The 15,149-nt window shown below is 41.5% G+C and overlaps 1 protein-coding gene across 2 annotated transcripts in view; it reads left to right on the forward strand.

Moving 5' to 3' along the window:
• Window positions 1-15,149, forward strand: part of plpp1a (phospholipid phosphatase 1a) — a 16,200-nt gene continuing 1,051 nt past the window's right edge. The window contains exons 1-5 of one of the 2 annotated variants that reach the window (XM_054756347.1): window positions 1-728; window positions 8,134-8,285; window positions 9,667-9,947; window positions 13,686-13,743; window positions 14,946-15,122. In XM_054756347.1, coding sequence (XP_054612322.1) covers window positions 671-728; window positions 8,134-8,285; window positions 9,667-9,947; window positions 13,686-13,743; window positions 14,946-15,122 — 726 coding nt within the window. In that variant the 5' untranslated portion in view covers window positions 1-670. Of the gene's footprint in view, window positions 729-6,713; window positions 6,869-8,133; window positions 8,286-9,666; window positions 9,948-13,685; window positions 13,744-14,945; window positions 15,123-15,149 lie in introns of both variants that reach the window. The other variant, XM_054756346.1, reaches the window with a different exon arrangement.

Raw genomic sequence — 15,149 nt, forward strand, 5'->3', positions numbered from 1 at the left:
GGAGTAGTGGTGGAGGCTTGATGTTGCTGCACATTGACCAATACAGCCAACGAAACTGGAGATACGTTTCTCTCTTTTTTGAGTTGATATGTGAACATATTTATTAGTTTAAAATGTAACAGAGGTTACATGTGTTGAACTCACCTATTTCCCACATTTTTGTCGGCTCTTAAACGCAACTTGGGGCCCGCCTTCGGATCTCTTCGGCTGAGTCCGTAAACAGCGGCTGGTTAGCAACACGACCACAGGCAGGCAAGCAGGTACAGGTGTCCTCTTCGCAAATGGTCGACGTAAGTGATCGAGAGTTAAACTTTTATTTTTTAGAAGCCTGCTTTTAGGAGGGTCATTATGAGAGGAAGGTGGGTGTGTGAAGAACCCCACCGCCGCAGCAGTAGTAGTTCACCGTATAGGCTACAGACCACTGTCAGTCGCCTTTCGTCTTGCTTGTCGTCTCCTAGCTCAAACCGGTGTTAGCTTCACGTTTGTGGTCGTCTTTATTTTTGTCGTCTTTTTCTATTCTTCTACACACAAACTTCCCTTTCCCACCCTTATTTGACACTTGAGTCGGAAACAAGCCCCGCGACGAGGAGGAGCATCACACTGGTGTTTATTACCCGTCGTGGACGAGCCCACGGAGTCGAGAAAAGACAAGAGCCGGACTCGAGACAACATGTTCGAGACAAGAGGCATCCCCTTCGTGGTACTCGACGTCGTCTGCCTCGTGCTAGGTACGTGTGACCCTTTCACACTACCCGTGGCGTAGAACGCCGTGGCTTGCTTGTTGAATTAAGCGGATTTGTGTGTCGATTTAATCGGACATTACCGACCAAGGGGGTGGGGTGGGGTGGGGGGTGTTTGACATGTAACCTCTCCAAGTGCCGCTAACAGTTGCTGAATGACAACATATTAAAACAGCAGTATGCATTTCACCTCCATTATAGTCTTTGTTTGATGATTTGCATTGTATGCAAACGGTTGTTTGCATACAAGACCTAACAAAGATGCGCGCTAGTGTAAACTAAACACTGATTAGCCCCTGTTAGCATCATTGGTGAACTTTTATCAATCATTTTGTTACAAGTAGTAATAAGAACTCGTTGGAAAAAATAGAACATTGGCATAAAATGGTAATAGCGTCATCGAATTGCGAGAATAAAGTTGTAATAATGAGAAATGTTATGTCAACAGTTATTTTAAATGAAACGGTCAACATTTTATAAGAAAAAGTCGTAATAGCAGAATAAATCGTAATATTGTGAGGAAAATTGTAATATTATGAAGAAAAAAGTAACAATGTCAGGAAGATGATAACGTCATAATATTATAGTTGAAATCGTACAAAAACAACATTGTATTCTTAGGAGAAAAATGTCTTAATTTTATGCAGTAATAATATTAGAATAAAATCTTAATTTCAAGCGAAAAAAAGCTAGTCTTTATGCAAGAAAAAAGTAAAGTTATAATATAATACGAATAAAGTCACAATGTTAGAAGGAGACTAAAGCCGTAATATAACAATTTGGTTGAAATATTATGTCAACAAATGTATTTTTTTTGAGGAAAAGAGGTGTGAATTTTACAAGAAAAAAGAAGTAATTTGATGAGGGAGAATTCATAATATTAGGGAGAGGAAAAAGTTGTGATATTTGTAATAGAGTTAAAATATTGCTTCAGCGTCGTATTTTTAAGACTCGTAATTTTATAAGAAAACGAGAAGTCGCAATAAAACTAGAATAAAATAGTAATTTAACAAGAAAACAGAGATTCTTTTATGGGGGAAAAAAGTTGTAATTTTACGAGAAAATAAGTCACATTAGGAGAAGAATAAGGCTGTAATATGATAATACAGTTGAATTGCATATTTTTTTAATTAAAAAAAGTCCAAATTTTATGAGAAAAAAGTAATTTACAAGGGAAAAAACTCAATGTCATAGTACAGATGACTAATTGTTTCAACCAGATCATATTTTTACCAAAAAAAGTTGTAATTTTACGAGAAAATAAGTCACATTAGGAGAAGAATAAGGCTGTAATATGATAATACAGTTGAATTACATATTTTTTAAATTAAAAAAAGTCCAAATTTTATGAGAAAAAAGTAATTTACAAGGGAAAAAACTCAATGTCATAGTACAGATGACTAATTGTTTCAACCAGATCATATTTTTACCAAAAAAAGTTGTAATTTTACGAGGAAAAAGAAAAGTTCTTTTACGGAAAAAAAAATTTACATTTTATGACAAAAAAGTTGAAATATTCTAAGAAAAAAGTCACAATATTAGGAAGAGAATAAGGCTGTAATATCAGAATACAGTTGAAATATTATGTCAACAAATGTCATATTTTTTTAGAAATATTATGAGGAAAAGCTCCCAATATTAGGGAGGGGATAAAGTTGTAATATAATAATACAATTGAAATATTACTTCTATAGTGTCATATTTTTATAAGAATAAAAGCTGTAATTTTACACGAAAAAGAAAAGTTTGAGTAATTGTAGATTACTGACAATAATATCATGAAAAAAACATTAAAAAATTACATCGACGATTGTATTTTTTTAGAAGAAGAAGGCGGTAATGTTACAAAAAAAAGTCCTAATAATACTAGGATAAAAACATAAATTTTGTGAGAAAAAAAAGTCAGCATTTTGTAAGAAAAAAGTCACAATATTAGGAGAATAAAGTTGTCATATGAGAATGGGTTGAATTACATCAACAAAGCCGCATTGCTTTGATAAAGAGCACCTGTTTTTAAGTCAAGGTATAAATATAAAAAGTGTCATGATTTTCCTCACAAAATGACTTATTTCTTGCAAGATTCTTTCTTGTGAATTTTCTATTTTCTTTTCCATTCAGGCTTAGAATTTAACTCCTTTGTGTTTCAGGCTAAGAAAGTTGTAGAAAAATGACAACAATATGCGGATTACTCTAACATTGCACGATCCACCACAGTTCTGTGGCTTTATGTGGTTGCTGTTTCTTAACTGTTTTTTTTTTTTCAACCATATCACTGTGTACAGTATTGTAGATTACACAGAGTGGCTACAACTACACGCTAACAAGAATGCATCAAGAATTCTGCCATTCCAAAGATAACAGAACTGAGTTTGGATGGGTATTCATTGAACAACATGGTTATGGTTATGGTTATTGTTGCGGTAGCAGTTTGCAGTGGCGTGTCATGCTGAGGACGCTTCTAAGCAACTTGTGCATGGTCATAATGTCTGCTCATGTATTGATTATGCACAATTGCTGCGTCATGACACAACCATTACATTGGTGAAAGTCTAAAAACAGCAGCTATCCTTGTGACTTAGCTAAGCTGAAATAAATCACATCTTGTTATTAGTTCAAAATCAGATTAGGTGTGTGCACGGTGTGTGTTTGCTGGCCTTAAATGACCTTTTGATTATGATTGCTTGGCTCAGATGGTGACTCATGCAGCCTTTGTGTGTTGCTAAATTTACAACCAGACTACCAATTGAGTACATAAGGCAACGTTGGGCATTGCAACAGAAAAGTTATGCCTCCGCTGTTTGGGTGACTCATGACGCAAACTCTCTCCTGTTCTCTACAATTGAATTACCACCAAACATCTGCTGCGGTCTTGTCTGCACACACTGCAGGCAAATAAATGAAGAACCGAAGCATTGTCTCGCATGTGAACAGTTCCTGCTCCTTCATAAAGAGCATATCAAAGCTACATTTGGAAAGTGATGTGGCGTTCTAGCCTGCTTCTGTTTCTCTCTTAACATTCTAGCATTTCAGCTGCTGCAGCCAGTCAAGCACCAACAGCTGAAGCCACCTCACACAACCACCCAAGTGCTCTGGGACAATGTGTCACACGCTTCTGTTTTTTTTTTCTTTCTTTGTAACGCTGGTAAATCTTTGGGAATGCGCTCCACGGCTCAATTATACACCCTCGCTTTCCACCCCGACGGATGGCTTCACCACCACGGGACACGTTAAATTGGCCAAACAAGCGGAGAAATCACAGCCTCGTTACACTTGGACTATGGACGGTCAACACCTGCTTGCATAATGGGCTTTCCTCGTGGTATTTTATCTACGGGGAGTGCTGAGTTTCCAAATGTAGGACTGGCTTTGACTAAGGATTTCCATAGTCAAATCTGATTGGTTAGTCGACTAATGATTGAGTATTTTCATTTTTTTAAAGAGCACAGCTAATGGCAATCCCTACAGATAAACATGTCCCATTTGCAACTTTTTCCACCTTAAAGGTTAAATTGGCTAACACACTCAGATAAACAAATAAACACGGTAGGTGTGCAACAACAGTACCTTTATTTATTCAGTGACACAGAAAGCACGTTGAACAAAACGGACACGCGGTCGGAAAGTGGGCATATTACTTGGGCTGTCTTCAAGTGCAAGTGGGCATATTGAAGGGCACATCGAACCGCTCGCAACTTCAGGTTGTCTTAGAAGACGTTTCGCCTCTCATCAGTTCATGCTCAAAGACTAGGTGGGACAGTCAGACTAGATAGGACAGCTCTAGCCGTAGTACTGTAGTCTAGTCTAGAGGTCAGACTAGAGCTGTCCGGTCTAGTCTGACTGGTGTGTGTCCCACCTAGTCTTTGAGCATGAACTAGACTAGAGCTGTCCCACCTAGTCTTTGAGCATGAACTAGACTAGAGCTGTCCTATCTAGTCTTTGAGCATGAACTAGACTAGAGCTGTGCTATCTAGTCTTTGAGCATGAACTGATGAAGCCTGCTTGGATGAGAGGTAAAACATCTTCTAAGACAACCTGAGCAGTCGAGTTGCGATCGATTGAATACCCTGAGAATACAATGACCTGAATGAATGAGAATATCCACAGGCATGCACATAAAATAGGACCAACTTGGCTTGAGAAACAACATTTGCCAAAGCTCTCAGTTCATTTAAAATAAAATTAACTCATTTTAAATCAAATCTAATTTAAAATACAAGCTGCTGACACAAGTTGCACTTCACTCTCTTGGGGTCATCTTTAACCTTTTCTAAACATTTCCGCACTTTGGAGGATTTTTTCAGTAGCCATTAAGAGCCAATAAGTCCGTCAATGTTGACAGTCTTCCTCAGCGTTCAAAACTAGTGCTCACCTCAGCTTGATTTTATTAATGCCTGGTAAGTATATGTCTTCTGTTAAACACAAACGGCATTTTCAATTATTTCATTAGCACAAATTAGGCTGATTTTGTATCAAAATAGGCTAAGTATAACGTAGGCCTGTCACGATAATCGATAAAATGAAACAACAGAAAAAAAGATGTCGATCATTTTGACGCCTGGATAAATTAACATGTGCGACATGGATGTATGCCTGTTCCATTTCCTCATCTTGCTGTAGCAAACAGGCTGGATGACACGAGGGTTCACTCTGCTTGTGTCTGAGCGTATTGGTTGTATATTCAAATTAAGGGAAAGAGTGAGCCTCCTGTCAGCTATTGAGCATCTTTGTCGCAGTACGTGGAGGCGAGAGCCTAGCTAACTGTGAGAGAATACACTGAGTGCTAGCTAGCACTTAGCAAGCAAACGCTAATATGAATGAAAGCACAAAAGCGATAGTTTATAAGCCTAATGCCACAGTTCAAGTGTGGATATGCTGTGGGGTATTCGTCCCGGCGGTTGGCGCTTGCCGGGGTGTTCGATCGGCAAAGTGAACGTATAGTTTCAATGCCCAGGGTATGTGAAGTGGTGACGCCCTGCGTAAGCGCTATAGTAGGCATTTTCTGTGCCTCACACAGATACACTACCATCTAGTGGCTCAAATGTGACATGACACAGTGATCATTCAATGATAAACTTCATGATAATATGGTCTAAATCTCTCATTTATAGTACAATTATCGACCAGCAAAATTTGTTATCGTGGCAGGCCTAGTTTAACGAAAACAAGGACATTTTATGTAAAAATGTATGCTCAGCAGCAAGCGTGGGTGCCCCCTATGTAGGTGGCACAATCTTGATCACGTCACCATAATTACGTTCTACATGAGCAAAAAAACAAAACAAAAAAAAACGTAGCGCCAAAAATCACATGTCCAAAAATTAGTATGTCCGGTTGTAACCTCGGCTTGAGAGGGAAGTGACCGCTCAGCTTAAAAGTCTAGCACTGCAATGATATTTTAGACTAAAATCAGCAAAATGCATAGTGTAATGGCAAATTTAGCCCCCCGGATAGGGTGCATGCATCAGTCAGCACAGGTGAAAAAGTAGGACACCCCATGAATTTGTTTGTGTACGCCTGCAAAAGGGTGGTAATTTGTCAAAACATACAATCCAACAGTGATGCCTGTGCTGTTATTTTCCTGACAAATAACACCAAATGTTGGCCTTGTTATTAAATGGATTGTCTTGAAATTTATCTGCAATATTGCCTACTGTAACTCTAGGGTGTTTAGCCAAAACTCTCCTATCCTGAGTCACAAAAGGGCGGAGTGGTATGTGTTCTGGTGGCCGGTGGAGCTCCACTTGCCGTTATGATACATGGTTTCATTGATTGTTTGGCTACACACTTTTAACAACATGTGCAATAAAACATGAAAAATCTCATGAGGTTAAAGCTTATACAGAGTAAGAGGAACGTGCAGGACCCTTTTATCGTACTTTCATCAAGAATGCACTGACAAATCGTAGGTTGAAGATATTGGTTGTCATTTTCTTTCCCTTTGACACTCTTTCCTGCTTGATCTGTCATCCACAGGAGGCTTGCCTCTGGCGGCCTTCAACCTGGGTAAGATCCATCCCTACCAGAGGGGTTTTTTCTGTAACGACGACAGCATCAAGTACCCTTTCCACCACAGCACAATCACCTCCACAGTGCTCTACACTGTGGGCTTCTCACTGCCCATTAGCTGCGTAAGTAGTAGGAGTGCCCCAAGGCAGGTGCGACGGCCCCGTGAACTTTTGACGTGCCAATCGCAGACTGCATGCGTCGACCTCGTTTTCTTTTTTCCTACCGCTGTCAATGTGTGATCTGGATCCGGGCGTGTGATGGTGATGCAAACAAAATGTTTGCCTCCAAGAAGGCTATATTTACATAAGCATAGCAAAGTCTAGTACGCCTCAAGTCGCGTACATTCACAATGAGATTTTAGGGAAAAATACGCCTCTTAAGTCCCACAAAACTGCATGCTCTCGTGAGACTCCGCAAGTGTCTGACTTTTCCTTTGGCTTTTTTATTTTAAGGGCATCGGTCATGTGTGATGATAACCATAGAATCGGAAATGGAAGTTATTATGGAATACCTGTGGTGTAGCATCATATGTCTGTGTCAGCACAACATGGCGAAAGTCACATCAATAATAACAAAGATGAACTGTATGATGGGGAAGCATTAGCATAACACGGCCAGATCCAGATCACATGTTGCTGGTGTAATCCCAGTATCAGCTTAATTGTTAGTTCCTTATTTCCATGGCGACCCATGATGGGGATGTCCACTTAATAACAGTGAAAATACGTCTATTGACTGCCCCAACAAAGTGCGAGATGGATTGTTGCTTTAGTGACATTTTTTTGTAATCTGCTGTTTGAGTCACTTCTGTTGATCATCTGAACAGACGCACTGGTGCCGAGTGGCGTTGCTCCGCTCCTCGAAATAGACGGGAATGTTCTTTTGGAAGGGTGACTGTTTTTGGACAGAAGTTGAAAATGCAGCTGCCCAGCTGTCAGTCCGTTTTTATTATGTCTTTGTTATTTTATTTTCATCGAACGTCTTATGTGGAGCCAGCGTGATCTGCTGACCTGTCCAAACTTTTGTCTTTGTTTGTTTGAAATGTGCTCTTAACAACCCACCTCGCTGAGGAAGGCGGCGGGGCCGATGACAGGTTTTTGGGAAGGGAAACAATGAGGATGCAAACCTTCAGATTGAGGATTCCACCTCACGACCGAGAGACAATCAAACTAAAAACCTGCCCTGACATGCCATATCTGTTTAGTAACGTTCATTCTCTTAACACACTAACCAACATCAACTACTTCCCGAGGCTTTGGCGAGGACCGCCTCCCGGAGGATGCAACAGCCACAGTGTTGCATCATGGGTGGGGTGGGGGGCATCAGAGGCAATGCTGACCTGAGCTAACTGTTTTTTTCTCTCTCTCTTTCTCATTGCTTCTGCTAGCTGGACTCCCGTTCGTAATACTCACTGCGCAACACAAACCTTTCCGCCGAGGCTTTTTCTGTAACGATGATTCAATCAAGTACCCGCTTAAAGAGGACACCATTTCCTATCAGTTGTTAGGAGGTGTCATGATTCCACTCACAGTGCTCACTGTAAGTGCATCCCTCTTTATTACCATCTGACATTTTCTTGCCTGTGAGCCATTTTGTACGCTACTTTTCTTTGCATCCTTGGCTGCTGTTGTCCTGAAGCATCACTTCCTTCTAACTGTGCATTTGCTAACAGCGTGTTAAATCCATACAACACGATGTCAGGGACAAATATCGTCGTAAGGGTTACAATTCAGCCAATACTGAGTGCGTCGTAATTGGGGATGGGCGGGATTTATAATAATGTAATACGGTAATGCTCAGAAATGTGGCAAAGTCAGGTCGGGTAGAAGTAGTTTGCTGTCTAAACAGCAAGTAAAAAGGAAATTAGCTAAATTATGTACAAAACAATTTGCAGAGAAGAAAAGCTTAATTAATTGTAAATATTGTAATATACATGCAGCACAGACTGGTAGAAAATGAATGGAATGAGGTTCCCTGGGCTGCGTGTCAGTACATTCTGAGCAAATATTGACGTTGATGCTCCTATATCCCAAAAGTCATCACGGATTGACTTTGTTTAGTTTGGCAAATTTGACGTTTAGCTCCGAACTCCACAACTTAAAGGGATAGTTTGGATTTTTTGACATGAAGTTTTGTGACATCCCCATCCGCAGTGTCGTACATCAACAGGGACACCCCCCCCCCCGCTGTTGATGGACTACACTGTTGAAGGGGATGTCATACAACTTCATGTCAAAAAATCCAAACTATCCCTTTAAGGCTTCAGTGTTGCTGTCGGCCTTCGTTAGGTACTGCAAGCCCTGCATTCCTGCTCCGACATTGCAAGGCACGCCTCACGTAACACACACACACACACACACGCGCACACATTAGTCATGTTTGTTATAACAATTGTTTTGAAGTTGAACTTGGAATTGTGACAAACATAGACATGTGTTTGTTCAATCTGTTCTTTTAAACCACTATTCGACATATATCTGCTAGCTGGTGGTGGTCTTATATTTTTTGGTTTAAAAAAAGCTTAATTTAAAGCCAAAGATTTAATTGAAGAGAAAAGAAATTATATAAAATTGACAAAAAGTAACTAGTATTCATTAGTTGTTAATTATCCTGGTCATCGATTGAAGAATTATCACCAAATGTGCTTCCCTCGTATTATCAAACAGTGCTGTGATTTTGACACTCGTTTTTCCATTTTTTCGCCACGTAGCTGTCAAGCGTGCTCACAGTAGGTTAAACGCTACAGGGTAAAATCGGCTAGCTGTTAGCACTGCTTCAGGCCTTGCTGATAAAACCTTTTATTTAAGTGGACATCCTCTCAGTCAAACAGTGTAGTAATTCCAATATTGCAGGTGATTAAGTGTAGCGTAGGAACTCCACAGCAGACGTTTCATCCCGCCCTCCCGTCTCTGTATAACAGATGATCTTTGGCGAGTGCCTCTGCGTTTATCTCAAGCGCCTCAAGTCCAAGTCCTCGTTCGGCGGCTATGTGGCCCGCGTGTACAAGGCGGTCGGCACCTTCCTGTTCGGCGCCGCCATGAGCCAGTCGCTGACCGACATCGCCAAGTACTCCATCGGCCGCCTAAGGCCACACTTCCTGGACGTGTGCAAACCTGACTGGAAGCTCATCAGCTGTTCAGCGGGCACCTACGTGGAAAACTTCACCTGCACCGGAAACCCCACCATGGTCAACGAGGGCAGGTGGGCTCACTTTTATCGTCGTTATACTTCTTTTAGTACAAGTGCAAAGGTTCAGCATACCCCGCAAGCCTAGTGAGGCTCAGTGGCAAAGAAGGTGGATGGATGTGTTCAGGTTTGTAGCTTTTTATACAAGACTCCTCTGAATTTTATGACATGGTCATAGCGTGATACATACACGCTAATGCCCATATCGCCCAACCCTAATCTCTATATTGTTGTACTTTGCTTTATTCTATAGAAACCAATATATTGTTTATTGTATGTCTTGGAGTTTGAAGGGAAACTTTAAAATCAAATTCGTATTTTTTTCATTTGTCCATTTGAATATGCGTCACATCCGCGCCTGTGGCCCTTGCCTTCAGAGCCTACAGTCCCGTGTGAAGAGCAAGTCATATCTTACTGCCCCGACGTGGGGAAGGTCGCCATCGAGCGTCAGAAGCACGAGTCACATGAGAACACGAGCATTTATTAACACCAGCTGTTGTGTTTCAGAATTTCAGACCATTCCTAAATTTATGTTTACGTTTTTAATACTGCCAAGCTGCAACTGTTTTATTTATTATTATTTTTTAATTATATTAAAGTGGGCTATGTTTTATTTTAATTGTACACAAATTAATACGGGAAGGACTCAAAAGGGGCCTTGCAAGCTGCACTTCTGTTTGTTGTATTCGGGGACAATTAAAGCAGGCTAAAACTGTGTTACGTTTGTGGCTGCAGACTATTCTTCTTTTGCATAACAGAGAGCAAAAATAGCTCATTTGATAGTAAAGGTTGGCGACCCCCGCACGAGACTGTTTGAATGAGCAACCATGGACAGAAACAGGAAGTTGATAGACAGACACTAAGGAAACGAGTAAAAGACTTCCGTCACAGGATTATTAATTACAAATACATCAACCATAAACAGCTGAATGGCTTACTTGTACTTTCCATTCAACTTCGATCATTTGTTCATGCCACGATACCACACCTTTCATACATTTCATAGCAATTTATAGATTTGTTGGGAAAAAGTAATTTACCAGGCAAAGTGCTGCAAAGGCCTAAATGGATATTGAGAGGGTTTAAATACGACCTCGGGGAAGCGTGTACGAAATGCGTTATCAGCACGGGCCAGAAGGAAGTGTCCCTGGTGAGAGGATGTGCAGCTCGTATTGCTAGACGCACACCGTTTTGGCTCGTTGCTCCGTTCTCTTAGTATCTATTAAAAGTTAACTCCAGAATAGCGCGGTAGCTCAGTGGAAAAAAACAAAAAAAGAAGTCCTCTCACAGCACAAATGGCCCCTCAGGCTTATCAGCATTTCCAGGGCGTGGCCGCCTGACTCTTTCCTGGAGCCAATTCCCCTCCCTCTCCTCCTTCCCCGCTCCCCCACCCGGCTGCACTCCGCACGCTGAAACAAACGTTGATGAGTTAAAGCATCAGCTGATTGGAGGCAGCCATCCCAAACGCAGAAGATTGAAGGTTTGCACGTGTTTATGTGAGCAGCAGCAGGGAGAAGATCATCTTACTGCAACATGAGTCCTCCCGCGCCTCCTTTTTACTCCTCGGGAGGGAGGAGGCCCACATTCAAGGGCGTCCTCTTGTACGCACTTCCAATTTATCCGGAATGCTCGTCAATGCAATTTTTCCCACAGGAAATCGTGGAAGTGGAAATGATGCGTTCCAAAGGTCAAACTGTGCCAATCCTGAACCCTTTATAGGCAATGTTCAGTTAACTTTTAACACGCCTAACTGTCAGACAAGTGTAAAAAGAAGTTAACCACTAACAACATTGACAAAACAAACTACCTTTGAGGGAGAGAGTCAAACTGTCGACGTCATTAAGCCTGTATTAACTGTACAGGCCACGTTTTAAGTAACGTTCCAACACAACTTCGACTTTGCTGATAGTCAGATGTGGGAAGAAAATATTTCACTTCTTGTTGACTAATCGTTGACTTTAGTAATGAAACCCTTGCAGAAAAGACACGATGGGGTTTTCGTGTGGCTTTTCAATAGCGTTGCAGAAATCCAAGAACTTGGAAAGAAAATGAGAAGCTTTCCATGGCAGCAAATATTAAAGTAAGAGAAACACGTGAATTCACAGGAACGGACTGCGTGGAAAACGTACAGAAAGGCAAAGACGGTGCCTACTGGGATTTTGATCATAACCTCCAGTTGTACTTTTTTGCTCCGTTGCCTTTTTTAGTTAATAACAAAATGGTCAATACACTAGAACCCTCCCTTTCTCTCTTCAATTGCTGTTGTTCTCTCGCGACAAAATCCAACAAAATCAGTCGCGGTGCAGCCTTTAGCTTGGTCATCAGACTAGTGCTAGAGGCTAGTAGGCTAGAGAAGGCGTGTCTACATGATCCACACCACTTGGCGTTATAATTCCAGTAAGCACTGACCCTCGCTACATCACTTGGCTATGGCCTATTATTAGTCCAAAATACTACCACTTGTCAGGACTTGAAGCAATTAACCGCGATAAACGAGGGACGACGGGATGTAAAAAACTTGTATTCAGCCAGGCAATTTTATTCATTTGCACAGTCAAAGGACCTTCTCAGCCCACACAGCACACTTCCGGCCTTCAAAATAAGAGGGTTTTGGGCTGTATCCTGTTTCAAAAAAATAGCTTACACCAACTTTGAGGCAGCAAACGATGTATTCTACTTTTAAACATTTTCTGTGAAAGTGCACTCCTGTAAAACGAAACTTCATACATTTCTATTCAAGTTGAATCTACTAAGGATGGAACGATTCCAGTTCCTATCACGATTCATGGTTACCGATACGATCCAAGGACGATATCGGTTCATTTACAACAAAACAATCCGAAAGGATTCAGTCACTTTAAATCGATTCAGTAACTTTTTAGCCAAATATTCAACCAGTGGGACTGTGAAATAAATAGCTGGATACTGGAGAGTGCAGGTGACGTTTCCCAGCTTCCTGTTGCTTCTTGTAAGGGAATCAGGTATAAATGATTAATAATGCTGACATGCTTCAGAATAAATTGTCAATGAGTCCAAGAAAATGAGTTAAAAATCAGTCCAAAGCGGGATGAACAGAGGGTGGTATAGCTTGCAGTGATTAATTATTGACTTTAAATGGTCCAAAACCTGCACTTTGGTGAGGGACATTATGCAAATTCCTCAGCAAATGAATGTGGATGGTGTCTTCAATTAGGTGTCGTACGGCCCGATGGTTACTGATCACACTTTACAATAAGGTACACAAAAATACAATTGTTGCTGAAGAACTAATAAGGAACTAATGACTACGGCACATACATTTGGACTAGTTACTGAGGAACTAATGAAGAACTGCAAAGTGTTACCAAGTTACTAAACGTCCACGTCTTTAAACAATTCATGGATAAGTTCAGACATTTCACCCAAAACTAACTGTGGTTAGCGCCTTCATGCTAACTTTTATGACCCTGCCTCTTACAAGCATCGGAAATGAGGAATCTGAATGGGAACCAGAATCGTTCAAATTGAAACGATGCCCAACCGTAGCCGTGGATGACACATTATGTATTATGTGCGTATGCAGCATGTAGCGTTTGTCCTCGGATTTCCACTTCAATCCCATGATTTGCCATTCATTCCCATGGAACGTGTCCAACATTCCTGTGCTAAACCTCCCATGGAAAGTTTCCAGAAAGATAACCAGAAATGTTGAGATACCTGCGCACAGTCTAATCATGATATCATTTTACATTTTGAGCCATTCTGTCCCTGCAGGTTGTCCTTCTACTCGGGCCATTCATCGTTCTCCATGTACTGCATGTTGTTCCTGGCGGTACGTATGGAGTATCCTGAACTGTTTGACTTCACTGTAGCATTGTCTTCTGAGGCGACACGAGTATGAATAAACACACTCTTATGAACAGACAGGGTCAAAGGTCCCTGCTTTAATACAGAACTTTGGATCAGAGTTGGAGTGGAACATGATGGACGGTCCAAAGTCACTAAGAGACACGCCCTGTTGTTATTGGTGCAAACAATGTCAACTGTTGTCCCAATGGAACCTGACGTCCAGCTTCTTACATAACGCCTTATTGCATCACGTCTTGTGTGCTCAGAGCAAGAAGAGGCGGGACGTAATGGGAGTCGCACTTTCGAATGTTGGCGCCCTCTGGCCAGCGGGAGGAATCCGCTGCGTACAGTCCCTGGCGACAGCAACTCAATAATAATCGCTAGTCATCATCACTTGCCCCAGCTATACATGTAGGGCATTAGACATCACATAGATGATGATAGACATCCATTGTTTGGGGCCCAGTCACAGACCCATCAAGTATGCATGCCTCATGTGTAACTTCCTGTCACGGCAGCTTCCCGTGACGGCTTCCGGGTGAATTTCTGACAATCCTATTGGTCAATTTGAAATTTGGAGGCGTGATCTCGCGTCTGTTGGCTAAAAGCTTCCAAATGGCCTGCCAGACATTGCACTGGGGACATGCATAACTTGTTGTCCAGATATGTTTTAAATATGTTATTTTTATTACATAAAAAGTGGATTCACACCACTAAATTCTGTTTTGTGAGGGACAGTAAGAAAAGCTCTGACTTGCTTGAAAAGTAGTTTGGCGCCATCTGCTGGATTGCATGTGTTTTCAGACGACCTGTCTATTTCGGACTGCTTTCTAGAGGAAAAAGATCCGCTTAATATTTGGGTCAGTACGGTATTTTTCTTTTCTATGTGGCTCTTAAGCCCTTCCCTCCATTTTTAGAATAAGCAGGTCAAGTATAAAAAGTAGCTGTGGGCTGCGAAAGGACCCCATGTTGGACTTTGGACACCACTGCTCTCATTGTGCAAGTCCCAACAGTTTAAAAAATTACAAAAAGAGGATGCTTGCATAAAATAGGAGGAACTACATCATCCAGTCTGTGGTAAAAAAATGGAATGTGAATCAAATGTGAATCAACTGACGCTTTTAACCACACTTCCTGTCTGGTTTTGCGGAATCATCTAATACTGCTGATGTGCTCCTATGGCAGCTCTACCTGCAGGCTCGTCTGCAGGTGGACTGGGCCCGCCTGCTGAGACCCACCCTCCAGTTTTTCCTCATCGCCGCCTCCGTCTACACAGGCTTGTCCAGGGTGTCCGACTACAAGCACCACTGGAGCGACGTGCTGACGGGCCTCCTGCAGGGGGCGCTGATGGCCATCCTGGTGGTGAGTCCTTGTCATCTTTTAAAACGT

The sequence above is a fragment of the Dunckerocampus dactyliophorus genome, chromosome 17, assembly GCF_027744805.1.
Source record: "Dunckerocampus dactyliophorus isolate RoL2022-P2 chromosome 17, RoL_Ddac_1.1, whole genome shotgun sequence".
NCBI classification, from domain to species: Eukaryota; Metazoa; Chordata; class Actinopteri; order Syngnathiformes; family Syngnathidae; genus Dunckerocampus; species Dunckerocampus dactyliophorus.